General features: G+C 38.9%; 1 protein-coding gene across 5 annotated transcripts in view; it reads right to left on the bottom strand.

The window, feature by feature from the left end:
- Window positions 1-16,280, bottom strand: part of AKAP6 (A-kinase anchoring protein 6) — a 558,374-nt gene that overhangs the window by 368,795 nt on the left and 173,299 nt on the right. For 4 of the 5 annotated variants that reach the window (XM_078448340.2, XM_060619471.3, XM_060619475.3 and 1 more), the window contains one exon: window positions 10,238-10,595. In XM_078448340.2, the coding sequence (XP_078304466.2) occupies window positions 10,238-10,561 (324 nt within the window). In that variant the 5' untranslated portion in view covers window positions 10,562-10,595. Of the gene's footprint in view, window positions 1-10,237; window positions 10,596-15,310; window positions 15,503-16,280 lie in introns of those variants that run through there. The other variant, XM_060619473.3, reaches the window with a different exon arrangement.

Genomic DNA, 16,280 nt, shown 5'->3' with positions numbered 1-16,280 from the left:
GTCATTTACCAAACAATCTTATAGCTGTGTCACATCTCTCCCCTTTCCAGAGCACCCTGCACATACCCGTAATCTCATTGTAAGACATAGGTTTTTACCATTTATTCCTTTGTAGATGTTTTTATGACTACTAGATCAAGCCCAGACTCCTCTGAGGCATTCAAAGTATTTATGGTCCTTCAAAATGTGTCTCCACTAACTTCAATAATATGTGTCATTCATCATTCCTTGGCTCCAGGGAAAAGAAGCCCTTCGGTCTTTCATATTCAAAGCACTCTTTGCTCAGGCAATCTCCCCTGCTTATACAAGGCACCCATGGAAAGCTGTGCATGTGGTAGACTGCACAACTTCAAAAAAAAGGTGCCATTTATACATAGCCTGTACAACTATAGGTGGGCAGCCCTGTGCCTGGACTTCCCTATAAAATAATTTCTAATTCAAAAAGTTATATGAATTAAATGAGAGAGAAATATTTACTCTATTTGGATTTGGTTTTTCTTTTGTTTATAAGAATTTTAAGAGAATAACATTGATACTTTTAAAACATACAGGCTGGTATCTGGCATGGATTTATTCCTTTCCCTATCACTGTTTTTACTGACTTTATGAGGTCACTTGACCTCAAAAAAGTCATGTAGGAGTCTTTGCTCCTAAATCAGTTACTCTGAATCTCTGGGTTTTTTTTTTTTTGGGGGGGGGGGGGTGGCATGTGGGGGAGGAAAGGGATCAAATGCATTGATCAAGAGAAATGAATCCAAGAGCCCTTTGCTCAAAATCATCTTCCAAGGGTCATCAGCTCTAGCTTGTACTGGAATCACCTGAGAAGTCTTTAAAATGACTCATGCCTAGGTCTAAACCCAGATTCTAATGTATCTGTCTGGAGCATGGCCTGGTAAATGGGTTTGTTTGTTTGTTTGTTTTTTAAGCTTCCAAAGAGATTCTACTGTGTGGCCAACGATAAGAAACACTGTCTCTATGCATGCCATACCTGGAAATCAATTGATTTCTTAACATTTCTCATTAAAGATGTCTATCGCTTGTTCCACCCACTTCCATGCTAGAATACTAGTAATTCACAGCTTGGAATCATTTCACTTTAGTTAGATCACATGTTTACCTCTTTGGGATATAACATTTTGAAGGGGGCAGAGTGGGAAAAGTAGCGGCAAATAATGAAAAGAAACAAAAGAAACAAGTTCTCTCCCTAGTTCTGGGTAGCTGTGAACACCCCTAACTCAAAGGGACCCCAGGATTTCATTTACATCCCACTTCAAAACCCTCACATTCCTGCTGGTGATGAATTAAAATACCCATAGTTTAGATCTTCTTCTTAATTAAAAAAAAAGAAGACGAAAAACAATGAGCCCCCACTCTCAAATCCATTCATCTTAAACATCTAATACAAGAAAGCCAGAACTTATTGCCCTATACTTTATAGCCACCAAAATTTCTCACAATGTAGAAGGGTATGAGACCACTGCACTAAAGTAGAAAGAATATTCAACTTAAGAATCTTTTTGAGTATGGTTTGGCTTTTCTTGAGCATGGTTTGATTCCCAAGCTGATCAGCTTCTAACCTTTCTAAGACTCAACTTCTTCATACATGATAGGGGATTATGGTAAGGATTAAATAAAATATTGTAAATAAAAACTCCTGGTTCATATCAGCCATTCAGTGAATGCTACTGAACTGAAAACTCTCTAGGCAAGGAAAGACAGTTAACTAATATCTTGCCTCTGGTGCACTGCTCCTACAAACACCTAATCCGCTGAGTTAGGTGATAAGTGAAAGCTGATAAGTAGTGTTGCTCAGTGATAGTTCATCCTGGAATTATTTTATTTTATTTTTTTAATTGAAGTATAGTTGACATACAATGCGACATTAGTTTCAAGTGTATGAAACAGTGATTCAGCATCTCTCTGTGTTATGCTATGCTTATCATGAGTGTAGCTACCATCTGTTACCATGTGATGCTATTATAATGCCATTGACTATATTCCCTATGCTGTACCTTTCATTCCCATGACTTATTCATTCCATAACTGGAAGACTGTACCATACCAACAGTATTTTAAACCCCCCCTTTTTTTAAGTAACAAATCCCAGTAAGACTTCTCTAATCAAAATAATGTGTTTCTTCAGACTTTTCTCACTGGTCTCACTTTCAAATCCTTTTATGGTATTTATTACCTCTCTCTAAACTCTGTTTTCATGGTTTCTTTCAAATTATGAAGTCTATAATAATCCTCATTTTTCATGCTACTATTGCTAATTAAAAATCATGCAGCTGGGGGTCGCCTGGGTGGCTCAGTCAGTTAAGCGTCTGACATCAGCTCAGGTCATGATCTCACAGTTCGTGGGTTTGAGCCCCTTGTCAAGCTCTGTGCTGACAGCTCAGAGCCAGAAGCCTGCTTCAGATTCTGTGTCTCCCTCTCTCTCTGCTCCTCCCTTGCTCGTGCTCTGTCTCTTTCTCTCTCAAAAATAAATACTAAAAAAAATTTTTTTTTAATTACACAGCTGGGAAATCTGGTAGACTTATTGGGCCACCTTGACAATTAATGTTCCCATCCTGAGCTCTAAATACATTAGTGTATGTGAGTAAGGCTCATATATACTCGAAAATTTTCCATAGTAGTATGTGTCAGAAGCTACCAATGTTAATTTTTCCATGTTGCCCTTCCTAAATCTTAACCAAGAATACTGACTTGTAGTAGGAAACATGTGCTAGATCTGAGACTTTTAGATCATCTCCCAAAATCATGATGAAAATATATTAACCAGTCAACAAGCAAAAAGTATTTATTTAGCACACAGCCAGTTTTCTAGCATTGGATGTGTGAGCAGGGAAGTGGGGAGATATTTATTCCAAGATTGAGATGAATTTTCCACATAATTGGGTGTCCCGAATATCTAAACTTAGCTTTTCAAACATTAAACACTCTTTTTATTTCATCCATTTTTATTGGTCAATGACACCAAACACTTTTTCATAATCTAGGCACTAACCATAGGAAAAACTTGTCCACTGATAAGCACCATACTGAAGCCACACTCCCAAAACACTAGACAATGAACATCCAGCTTTCCTGGGAAAATACCCTCCGAGGAATTCACATCAACCATATAAGAAATTCCAGCCACAAATCTGGGCTTGGGGAAGTCAAAACAAAGTAATATCTTTATACCTACCAACAGAAAATTCAGCTCTATTTTCTAGTTTCCTGGAATTTGGAATATGCTTTTGGGATTGCCATTTTAACGTACATTTCAAGTTGGTCATATTAACATTAAGATCAGAATCCTTCAAGCTCCAAACTGTTAATGTCAGAACTTTAGTTTCATTCAGGGTTCCCTTTATGAAGAATTTCTGAGAATCCTAGGGCATATTTTAGATGTGCCCAAGAATCAACCCTGGCTGCTGCTCAGTCATGGCCAGCAGACCCAGCACTTCACAGCTGCCACTCTGAAACAACCTCTGCCACCTCCAGCAGACTTCAGCTAATTATGCTCCAGTAGTGGGAGAAAGAGAACACTCCTTCCTCTACACCTGCTGTACAAGAGGAGGGAAGAATTTCAGGCAGAGAGTCAGCTGACGCAGGTCCTCCAAGTCACCTCCACAACCTCTTCCCTTCCCTGGGTCCTCACGCCGCCTGGCTGGCTGCTCAGGATGGATCCAAGAGTCAGAAACACACTTTACCACAAACTACCACCCCCCTCCCTATGCTCCCTCCTGCACTAGGACAGACCCCTGGCCCCATGATGAGGGTGAATTCTCTCCTAAGAGCTCCCTCATCCTAGGACCTCCATCACTTTCAGTCCATCAGGCCCATCTGATGTGCCAACTTCAGCTACAGAGAGAATTCAAGCTTTTTTTTTCCAGCAAGCCCTCCAGACCCCACGTGAGTCACTGGGTATCTGGCTCAACTCCAGATATCAGGCACATCTCAGTCTGGATACAGCCCAGTCAGAACATCTTGTAAACAGAGTCTCTGTTTAATGTTCTAACTTTGAGAACCAGGCCCAAATCCAAGAAACAGACACAAAATTCATTTGGAGGTGGCTGAGAGCACAATTTATCTAAAGTAGGTTGTTTGGAGGAGCTGATTCCAGCTATGTCACGTCAAGACTTCTATTTGTCATGTAGGCACATAATTTAGCCTATGCTAGCTAGACTAAGCTTTACCTCTTCCCTGTCATGTTTCCAGGAATACAAATAATATTTTCCCTAAGAAGACTGTTAATCAGGAAGCAGGGGTGCTGAATTTGCCTGTTTAGCACCCAAATACATTCATCCAGACAAGAAGTCTCAGTTAAAGTCAAAATCTTGTGAGGTTCTTAGTCTGGTTTTCCTACACAGCACAGCCTCAGAATCCAAAAGAAGAGAGGGAGGAGAGGGGAAAGTTTCTAAAAATGGTTCAGTTGGTTTCTCATACTTCTTAACTAAAGAATATCTGGAAGCTAAGAAGTAAGATATGTGGATTATATTTTCAGCTTAAAAATAATGGGAAAACTACACAGTATAATATATTGCATTGTTTCCATATTTTAGTCTTAAGGTTAGATGTTTTTATTCACTCTCTAAAACAATCACTTCTCCACCTGCCAACATGGGAACTTCATAATAGTGCTTTGTAGTTCATCCTGGGGGTTACAATAAAACTTCCCCTAAGAACTTGGAAGTAAGGTTGATATAAATACAGTTTCTGATAAATAAACTTTGAGATCAACATAATGACCAGAAGATAAGCAAAATTACCTTTAAAGAAAAAGAGTGGATTTGAGTCCAAAAGACCTAAGCATATGCTTATTGACTAAAATCATTACCAAAGAAGGAGTCAAACAGAAAAGTGAGGAGGGGGAGAAGGACCAGGCATAGTTACTTACAGAAAGAAGCCACCTAGACTCTTCCATGAAGACTTTCTTAGGAACGATCGCCAAGACTTCTGAGCCACTCAGATTCTCTATGATGAGAAAGTAATACCCCAAATGTACTTGAGCCTTGATTCATCCAATGCCTCCATCCTAATTCAACCCCTGACAAACAGCCTTCCTTGTGTGAACTTCCAGGGCAAGCCTATCTATGGGGAGAGAAGGCACTAACCATACAAACTTGGACTCAACCACAAATGTGAACTGAGCCCCCCTCAAGTGCTTGGCTCTTGTCCTAGGCAACAGGGATAAAGTGGAGAATTAGACATTTGAGGTCGTTGGGGCTAATGCAAATAAGTAAACAAATAAATAAGATAATTGCAGCTAGTGATCGCTACTAAATAAATAAATAAGCTGAATAATGGACTAGATAATTGCTGGGAAAGAAGATGGATGTTTTAGAATAGGGGTCAGGAATGGCTTCCTTGAGAAAGTGACATCTAATATATAATAACATTATATATTAACATTAAAATGTCCTTATTACCTAAAGTAATCTATAGATTCAGTATAATTGCTGTCAAAATACCAATATTACTTTTTACAGAATTAGAACAATAATCCTAAAATTTGTATTGAACCACAAAAGATCCTGAATAGTCAAAACAACCTTGAGAAAGAAGAATATGGTTGGAGGTATCACAATGCCATACTTCAGGATATACTACAAAGCTGTAGTAATCAAAACAGTATGGTTCTGGCACAAAAATAGGCACATAAATCAATGGAACACACTAGAGAGACAAGAAATATACCCACGCTTATATGGTCAATAATCTACAACTAAGGAGGCAAGATTATACAATGGGAAAAAGACAGTCTCTTCAACAAATGGTGTTGGGAAAACTGAACAGCTACATGCAAAAAGATAAAACTGGACCACTTTCTTACACCATATGCAAAAGACAGGTGATGGGTACTAAGGAAGGCACTTGTGATGAGCACTGGGTGTTATACATAAGTGATGAATCACTGAATCCTACTCCTGAAACCAATACTACACTATATGGTCACTAACTAAAATTTTAAATAAAATAAAAATAAATAATAAATAAATAAAAATTGAAGCAATAAATAGATTCAAAATTGATTAATAACCTAAATGTGAGACTTGAAACCATAAAACTCCTAAAATAAAACATAGGCAGTAATCTCTTGCACATTGGCCTTAGCAACATATTTACGGATATGTCTCCTCAGGCAAGGGAAACAAAAGCAAAATTGAAATATTTGGACTACACCAAAATACAAGCTTTTGCACATCAAAGGAAACCATCAACAAAACAAACAGGCAATGTATTAAATGGGAGAAAATATTTGCAAATGATACTTCTGATAAGGGGTTAATATCCAAAATATATAAATAACATATACCACTCACCATCAAAATAATAATAAAAATAATAATCCAATTAAAAAATGGGCAGAGGACCTGAACAGAGATTTTTCCAAAGAAGATACACAGAGAGCCAACAGCCACATGAAAAGATGCTCAACATCACAAACCATCAGGGAAATACAAATCAAAACCACAATGAGATATCACCTTATATCTGTCAGAATGGCTAAAATCAAAAACACAAAAAATAACAAGCATTGGTAAGGATAAAAGGAAACTGTTATGCACTGATGGTGGGAATATAATTGGTGCAATCTCTATGGAAAACAGTATGAAGTTTCCTCAAAAATTAAAAATAGAAATGTCATACAATCCAGTAATTCCACTACTGGGTATATACGCAAAGGAAACAAAACACTAATTCAAAATATATATACATCCCTATTTTTATTGCAGCATTGTTTACAATAGCCAAGATATGGAAGCAACCCAAGTGCCCATCAATAGATGAATGGGTAAAGAAGCTGCAGTATATATACACAATGAAATATTACTCAGCCATAAAAGAGAATGAAATCTTACCACCCATCTCAACATGGGTGGAGCTAGAGAACATTATGTTAAGTGAAATAAGTCAGATAAAGAAAGAAGAATACCATATGATTTCACTTATATATGGAATCTAAAAAAACCAAACAAAGCAAACAAACCATAGGCTTAGCCTATCCTAAGCATTTTCCAAAAGCACTTTTCAACTGATTTTTTAAGTTAGACATCCACACAATGGCAGAGAAGACCATGGTAACAAGACATAGAGCAAGCAATGTTGAAAGGGAGTGTGAGGCACAAAAACAAGCAAGGTAAAGGTAGTGCCTTTTTTTGTGCTTGCCCTTCATCAAACACAGTGCAGGCCCCACCTCACCCCAACCCCTGCCTAACTCTCTCTTAGGCTTGCACCTCCAGATGTTAGAACTTGGCTGCGCCTCTGCCTGACTGCTTGATGAGAATCCAGACTCTACCAGGCAAAGACAGAGGAAGAAAGTTTCTAGGCAGAGGCAACAGGAAAAGTTCTGAAGCAAGATGTCTAACTTAAAAAAAGCCTAACATTCCTTTGGAATTTCAGTGTGCCTGGAGCTTTATGAACAAGGAGAAAGTAACAGGAGACATGGCCAGAGAACCAAACAGGTGCAGAGCCACAGGAAGAGATTTCGGATTTATTAGAAGCCAATAGGAAGCAAGGGAAAAACATGACCTGATTTACATTTTTAAAAGATTCCATTGGCTACTGTGTGGAGAATAAACTGCAGGTGGTAGAGGAGACTCCACAAGTAGCCCAGGCAAGCAGTCTTGTGGCTTGTCTAGGGAGACAACAGTAGTGTTGTGGAAAAATGAATGGCTTTAAGTCATATTTTGGAGACAGATCCATAGGACTTGTTGATAAGACAGATGGGTGGGATGGAGAGTCACACTTGGGCTTTGCAATGTGTGGTGCCTTCCACTGAAATTGGAAAGACATGGGGGTAGGACGGATTAAGAGCTTTTCAATGGTCATATCTGGTTTGAGATTCTCACTTAAAGACACAATTAGAGATGTCAGTTAGGCAGATGGGGTTCCTGGGAGAACATTAGGATAGATATATAAATCTAGAAATTATCTGTGCCTAGATGGTCCTTAAAGCCATGGCATTACCATCCTTGGGATGGTTATTTTTCATGGTAAATTAAAAAAATGAATTATTCACCAAGGCAGTAAGAGCCAAAATGGGACATCCCATAGCAGATGGCTGGTCTTGCCCAGGCTGGGTCTGCCCCTCTGCTTTGCCATATCCCTTACATGAGAGCTGCTCCCACAAGGTTGTTTTGTTGTGCTTTCACATATAAAACATTATGTCCAAGTTGCCCCTTTATTCTGTGGATCAATGTGGGAATCTGAAAAATTGACATGTATTTAAAATTGTTTTAAATGCATCAAAGTGCTTACTTGGTTGAATAAAGAAATATTACACAAATAAAGGGGAAATTTAACCATATGTGAGATTAGGAGACTTGTGTAGATTAAGTCTCAGTTCACTGACCAGAGTTTGTTGACTTTGGGCTCAGTGTGAAAGGGCTCTATTATTACAGAATATTTGAGAACATAACAGAAAATGTTGGTTAAGTCACTTGATGAGACAAGTATAAAAAAAAGTAGTGATAGAAACCCTAAAATTAAATTAATATAAGACAATGTCAATTCATCCCTTTAACAGTCTTTGATTAACTACTCTGTGATTACTATGTTGAATTCCTGCTCTTTTGGGGCTCCTTTTTCAGCAGAGGAGACAGACCACACCTTGGGACAGAGCTGGGTGGAGGCAGGTGTTACATGCTTTTTGACTAAAGTGAGAAGGTGACAGTTCCAATGAGAAAAAGACAAGCAAATCACCCTAGAGGTGATTTCTCAAACACTAACCCTAACCCTGGCTGATTATATAAAAACTTTACATTCCTGCATGAAATTAAGATTTAAATTTTTCTGTGTAAATCTGCAAGATTTGGGCGGAGCAACAGTCAACTTGCCTGACAACCCCAACCCTGTATTTACTTACAGGAGTCTCATGTAAGTGCAGCATTAGAGGCAACAGAGGAGAGGAGGAATGAGGTGAAGCCCCTGACTTCCATTTCACTCCAGCCTCAAGGAGAGCTGCTCCTTTGATTAAAGGAACCATATTTCAAAGACTGAGACAAATTATTCCCTATGGACACAGTGGGGAAACAGGCAGGCTTACACTGAAACTAGTTCCTAGCCTTCTCTCTATTATCCTTTTTGCACTTTCTCATTCCCAAAAAACCTGTGGAAAGAAAACCACCCAAGCCTACTCAACCTGGGAGAAGCCCAGCTAGCCACCTTGCTATTCTGGCTTCTTTTGTTTTCTCTCTCTCTCCCCCAGTTCCATCCTTTCCTCTCTGGGACTCTCCCTAATGTGGAAGACGGGCTCAGGATCTATTGACCCAGCCTAAAGGCTGAGCCAGCTCTGCTCTAGGCTTTGGGGCACGTGTTCTCTTACCTTAACTACCCACCTTCTCTTCTCACACTGATGGCTGCAGCCTATAAACCATTTAAGTGTTAAGATCCAGGAATCTGTTTGGTCTTTGGTTTCAGATCATTTGGGATGAATTCGCTTAGGTAAAAAAATTCTCCTTAAGATCTCATCTAACTAACTAGAAATTTACATTAGGATTTGGGGTCAATGCCCTGATTGATGACAAATCTGCCTTGCTTTGCTGGTCATTAACCTGAGCATGTGTCTGCCTCAGGGACCTGGATGAGATAAGTGGCTATGACAGGACAAGATCCACTGTAATGTGGGGTCCCTAGGCCAGAATCTCTATTAATAACACTCTTTACTAGCACCTCCATTTCATGATTAACAAACATCAGGCTTTTCAAGGGCTCTAGAATCCACAGACATTTTTTTTTAACATCTGAACATTGAGTGAGTTGTTATAAAAGCACCTTTGTTCTTCATGACACATTGTACCTGGATGAAAGGACTCATTCTAAAAGGCAAACACTACCCCTCCCCATCATGCCAGAACTCACTGTATGCCACAAAGGTGGCATCAACTGCAATATAAGATAATAATCACATACACACACTCACAATCACAGCTCAATTTGATGTTTTACCTGTGAGAGGCTTATTAAACCTTTTAAAATACTTTTATTCTTCATAATTGATTTCTATGACACTGCACCAAAATGCCCTTCTCTTTTCCCCCCTGTCTAAGATCAGTTTGGTTCCAGAGAGCCAACCCATGAATTGAAATCAGGCAAGAATGAATTCTGCCCATGTGTATCGAACCTGGTATTCTATTTTTCTTCCTGGACATTTCCTCATTGCGAGTTATAGAACTCAGGCGCCAGGTGCTACAGCCTTTTTCAGACTTCTGTCCAGAATGGACCTAAGTCCAGAGACCTTCCTTACCTTTAGTTGAACTAGATGCACATCCACATGCTTGCTGTCTGAGTCCTGCTGGACTGAATAGGTTAGGTCACGGACCCTCTCTGAGGTCATCCGGAGCCAGGTCTCAATTTCAGGTAAATGGAGGACAATCTTCCAGTCAGCCCCTGTATGCAATGGGGGTGGCTTTTCATACTGCTGGTCAGAATCCATATCCTTCATTGCCTCTTCTCCCTCACCCTGCTCCACAGTGGGTGTCAAGTTGATGGCCATGGGTGAAGCATCAGTAGCCATGGGATCCAGGTCCTGAGACCTCAGAGGGGAAAGTGTCACACTCATGGTTAACATGGAGAAGTCTAAACCTTACTTCTTTCCAAAACAGCTGAAAGGCAAGAGGAAAGAAGAAAGCAAGAGTCAGACAAGATTGCCAAATAAAGAAATCATACTTCGCAGAAGAAACAGGATTTCTAAATTAAGCCAGATTTCTAAATTAAGAAACCATAGCTCATGGCAAAAACAGAAGGAGGTGTTGTGAGTTTCTACATAGTAGCTCCAAGACCCGGCATATAATAGGAACACAAAACCATGTGGTATTGCCTACCCCACCATCCATCGTCTCCTCATTCCTTACTAATAAAATCCTGCTTTTCAGCTGTGCATATTCCTGCCAAGAATTTACAACTACATCTCCTATCTCCATCACAGCTAGGTATGGCCATGTGGCTAAGTTCTGACCAATGAGGTGTAAGTGAATGTGTGGGAGAGCTGCTTAAAAGGACCTGACTTAATTTAGGAGGGGCCTCCTTTCTGCCCTTCTGCTTCTCCCCCTGCCTCTAGCCTATAATGTGGACTTGATGACTAGAGTTCCAGTTTTTGTCTCTGACCAGGAGATGCATTTGGGTATGGCAGTAGAGGATGATAGAGCAAGGTGGTAGGAACATGGATCCCACAGGATAACAAGGAGCTACTGTATCTGTCTTAGACTGCTGCCCTGAACTACTTTTATTGAGAGAAGAACAAACTTCTATCTTGTTTTAGTCACTATCACTTGGGGCTTTTCTACTATAAGCACCTAAGCATCATCTTGGCTATTATAATCAGTATATTCAATACGTGGGATAACTAGAGAGGCAACAAGGTTCTAATTAACAAAAACACTATGCTGAATTCAGGAGAGGTTGCTCCTTTCTATGATATGTTAGATAAAAGGATATCATGCAGTAATTCCAAACCTATACTTTGCCAGAAAGTATAAATCAGGAATTAGTATATACAAAATATCTAATTAACTATCAACTTAAATTACATTAATTTTTGGTGATACTGAAAATTTTAGAAGCTTCTAGAATTTCAAGAGTAATAAATTGCTCTTAAACACTTAACATTAAGAAGTTAACTAAATATGTTTAAAATAACATAACTGTAAGTCATAATAAAGTTTCTTTTTAAAGTAAAGTTGATAAGCTTGTTAGTAAGCTAGCTTACTAATGTAATGATCTAAACTATATAATTTATCTTTCTTCTAGAACTAGTCTAACATAAAATGACAACGTTTAGGATCTTGTACTTTAAACATTTCAAATAGACATTTTTAGTTTCAGAAGCAGCTTCTTCTACTCAAGGTAGTGGGTTTCTTTTCCTTTTTTTTTTTTTTTTAATATTTAATGTCCATTTACTTTTGAGAGAGAGAGAGAGAGAAGGTACAAGTGGGTAAGGGGCAGAGACAGAGAGAGGGGGGCAGATGACCCAAGAGGGTTCCCTGCTGACAGCAGAGAACCCAGTTTGGGGCTCAAACTCATGAACTGAACTGCAAGATCATGACCTGAGCTGAAGTCAGACAGTTAACCTACTGAACCACTCTGGCATCCCTGGGTTTCTTCTTCTTTTATGACACTTTCTCTGGTTCTACACATTCTAGCTCCCTTCTCCAAAGATGAAATGTGGTTGAACAAAATATGAAATTAAATGTGATTGCCAGAAAGTAGCCTTTATTTCTTTAGATTCTCACTATTCACTTAGTAACAATAGCAAAATTATTTTACCTACAAAAATAGAGGGGGGAAAATCAAGAAAGCTCCCATTTTGACCAGCAACATGTAACTTTCCATACAGAAATGGGCACAGAGAATGAAAAAACTTATTGAATTGACAAAAGCCTTAAGAATAAGTTATTCCTATGACATATTATTTCAGAAACCTTCCAACTCTGCATTGCACTGCCCCCCTCCCAATTTCTTGAACATTTAATTTTTAAATTAGATGATAAGCAGGATTATGGATGAATTTTTAAAACCAAAGTTATTTGTAAAAATAAAATATTATGTCTTAAGGTAAGTTTATCACTCTGGTACTGGCCTTAGAAAGTGATTTTAGGCTTCAATTCAACAGTTTTCTCCATCTAATTGCGAGAGAGAGAAATCCATGCCCCACATTCTTAACCACTCTTACATACAATTTTTAAAATCATACTAGACCTGGCTATTTTTTAAAGATTTTTTTAATGTTTATTTATTTTGAGAGAGACAGAGACAGAGCATGAGCAGGGGAGGGGCAGAGAGGGAGGGAGACACAGAATCCGAAGTAGGCTCCAGGCTCTGAGATGTCAGCACAGAGCCTGCTGGGGGGCTTAAACTCATGAACAGTGAGATCATGACCTGGGCCAAGTCAGAAGCGTAACCAGCTGAGCCACATAGGCACCCCTAGACCTGGCTATTTAAAAAACACAATGAAGAGATATCAAAACTTCAGAAGCAATAAAAGTCCAGGAAGAGTGAGCTGCCATCTACTTATTCATACCCTAGCCTCAGACAGGCTCTGGTTCTGATTTCTCAAAGCACTTTTAAAATTTTAATCAATTCACTTGCTCTCTGGGAGATCCGTTTAGAATCACAATCCCAGAGAAGGAATCGGATACACAAAGGTTAATAAAGGTTTCCACTGGAAGGTCATAGACCTGGTGTTAAATGAAGAAGACAATGGTATCACAATGGTTACCTCTTATAAGAAACCGGATTCACCCAAATCAGAAAACTAAATGCCAGGGTAGTGTACAGTGAACTATTTCTGCCACACCCACACACTGACTCACACACGCAACCCCAGATCTCTCCTAAGCACGCTGCACAACTGAAAAATGATGCTTGGTCATTGTGTTTTCTCTGAAACTCCTGAATCAACACAGGGCCTTCTCTGGAATATACATCCTACTATAAACTAAAGAACATATAAAAAATCGACTCAAAGCAATTTATGTCCTAATATACAATATTTCCATAGATACCATCAGGCTGTGCACTAAGCAGGCACAGTGCAGTTTTATGTGGGACAAGATGCTCCACATTTCTGGGTCTCAGTTTCGTCATATGTAAAATGACAAAATTGGACTAGGTGATTAATGAGATCCCATCAGACCATAAAAATCTGTGATTACCCTGGGTTATTTTCCAGAGATTCCAAAGCCATTAAAATAGCATCCTGCCTATACTGAGAGCTGTGTAGATACCAAGTGCTGGTCCTCCATTTTAACAAAGCACATGAACAGCTTCAATAGATTTTCCTACTTAATGGAATGAAATAAAGTATTACCACGCAAATGCATTTTATAAATCATTATTAACACATTATGTGTTGCTAATTCTTCCCAGAGAAACAAATATGGGAGATTCTCTCAGAGTTTGAAACGAAAGACTGACAACAGAGATGTGGCTGTATATGTAGAGGACACACAGAATAAAATAAAAACATTATACAAAAATGTAGCTGGTGTTCATCACACATGAGTAAATGCTAAGGAAACCTAATATTCAAGCCACAAAGCAAAATTTTCCTGTGTCTATAAAATTTCAACCTGGATGTGATGTTTCTATATTTAACTGAGCACAGTATAAACAAGAAAACTTCAGTATCTCAGAGAAGTAAAGCAAAGCAGGGGTTACTCAAGTTTTATTTTAATCTCTATTTTCCCTCTAGTATACCTTTGCCACTGGGAAAGGAATACTGCCTGTGTTGTAACAGCATAGCAAGCCTGGAAAGTGGCATAAAATTGATTAATTATCCATTTTCATGCAAAGTAATTACCATAAACATTTAAATTTCCATTCTAGTAGTTCACATTTAATAAGCCCCCATGGATAACCAATCTCTTTTTGATTTTCACAGAATCACATCTGATTTCAAAGATAAATTTATAATTTAAAGGAAAACTGCTTCACATTGTAGAGACCTATAGTAACAACCTTTATGTATATTTTTCCTGCCCCTATCATGCCTATTCAAGCTTGCTTTTCCATTGAATTAATTACTCTATTTGAATGCAAATAGTAGGAAATTCAGCACAGGTCTATTATACGTTCTTCTAAATACTGTAAGTTTTGTATTCTTTCTTGACAAGGCGTCTTAAAATGAGATTCCTTTCCAGGCACAGAGAAAGTTTTTTAAAAAGCCACTAGACAACAGACGATACAGATGAAAGCAATGACCCAAATGTGCCCAGGTGCCCACCCACTCACTCAGGTTCCAAAGGTGCATGTGTGACAGGAGTGATCAACCAGCTTTTTGGAAACCAGTAACCTCCCCTTCCCCTCCCCCATCAAGTAATTATCTGTGGCCACCTCTCCAGCATTAGAGATAATACCACCTTTATCCCAGCTGCTGTTAAAAATAACATAAATCAAATCCTTCCCTTTCCACAAATCCAAAGAAGATTCAACATTTAAAGTGCAAGAGCTGCAAGCGGTAAAGATTTAAAAGCTTTTTCTTTTTTTCTTTTTTAAATATGTGGGAGGGCTTTTCCCACCATACTCTATTTATCATCCTATAGAAACAGAAGAAACATGCCACAAATTGCTTACTGACACGGACCAGTTCTGCTATCTTCCTGACAGTCCACAAGTTTTTAGCTGAAACCTGACATTAGCAGAATGCATTCGACTTGAATAAGACACATTTCAATCAGAGAGTGTTCTTGTACCAAGCTAGGAGACCGAAAAATGCAGCCACACAGCCATCAAAGCTGCCCACCTCCTTCTCCCTTCTCTAGTAATCTTTCTCTCTTAAATAAAAGAATAGAAAAGCCAGAAATCTGCCGTATGTACTCACTGTAAATGGTTTTGTCCCTAAAGGTCCTTCGGGATTAAGCGTCTGGCTCCTCCTTCTCCACCCCCCTCGGGTTCTCTTCCTGTGGCCAAATAAGATAAAGGCCGGTGTCAGGCCTGCTCCATGCCAGCAGGACACTGGTGAGTCTGCAGGGCACCAGCTTCATAAGTCCTTAGTAGCCCAAATCTCTTAAAAAGAGAAGGCTACTCCGCTGTCCCTATTTGGAAACTAATGTATAAGCTCCAGGCCTGTTCGGTTACAGTTGGGTCTTTTGCAAACAAGCCGTGATAAGTGAGCAGAGAAAAAGGAGACAGTTGCCAAAACAAGGATCACTATGGAAAAGAGTGTTTGGGTGGACAGAACACATCCAGTCACAGTTCAGAAGAACCAAGACGAAACATACCCTAAAAACTGAGTAATCCTAAAGCAGAATAAATTAATAAATGCATAATTAAATTAATAGTACTACATTAACATAACCAGCTGACAAAGCCAATCTGAGTGGAATAGGGTCAGGCCCCCTTTCCTTTCTTAGGAAGAAATTGCTCTTTCCAAGTAAAGAACATCATGCTGTGTATCATGTGAGAGGCAGTTCTACCATCCATGTAAATCAACCCAAACCTAAATACTTGCTCTCAATCTTTCTGTGCTCTGCCTAGTCCCTAAAAACAAGTGAGAGATGAAAGCATAATTCTAGCCAAATTAACAGATATGTTTGCTACTACGCACATGTTACAAAACTGAGACAGAGAAAATTATGTTAGGCATCACTGAGGATCCTTTTTCCTCCCTCCTCGTTTCATCTCTTTCATGTTCTCATAATCATCCTTTACAGAACCTGTTTATAGAGACACTGAATTTTGAAAGGAAAAAAAAAAGTTCCACTGGAATGTTTTCATTTTTGTCCAAGGTTAAGCTCTTATGCTTTGATTACATTAAGGAAAAAGAAATAAACTTAAGAGGGGTACCCTGT

Source organism: Panthera onca, chromosome B3 (assembly GCF_046562875.1).
Source record: "Panthera onca isolate mPanOnc1 chromosome B3, mPanOnc1 haplotype 2, whole genome shotgun sequence".
Classification (NCBI taxonomy): Eukaryota; Metazoa; Chordata; class Mammalia; order Carnivora; family Felidae; genus Panthera; species Panthera onca.
This window is presented reverse-complemented; position numbering and strand designations above follow the sequence as displayed.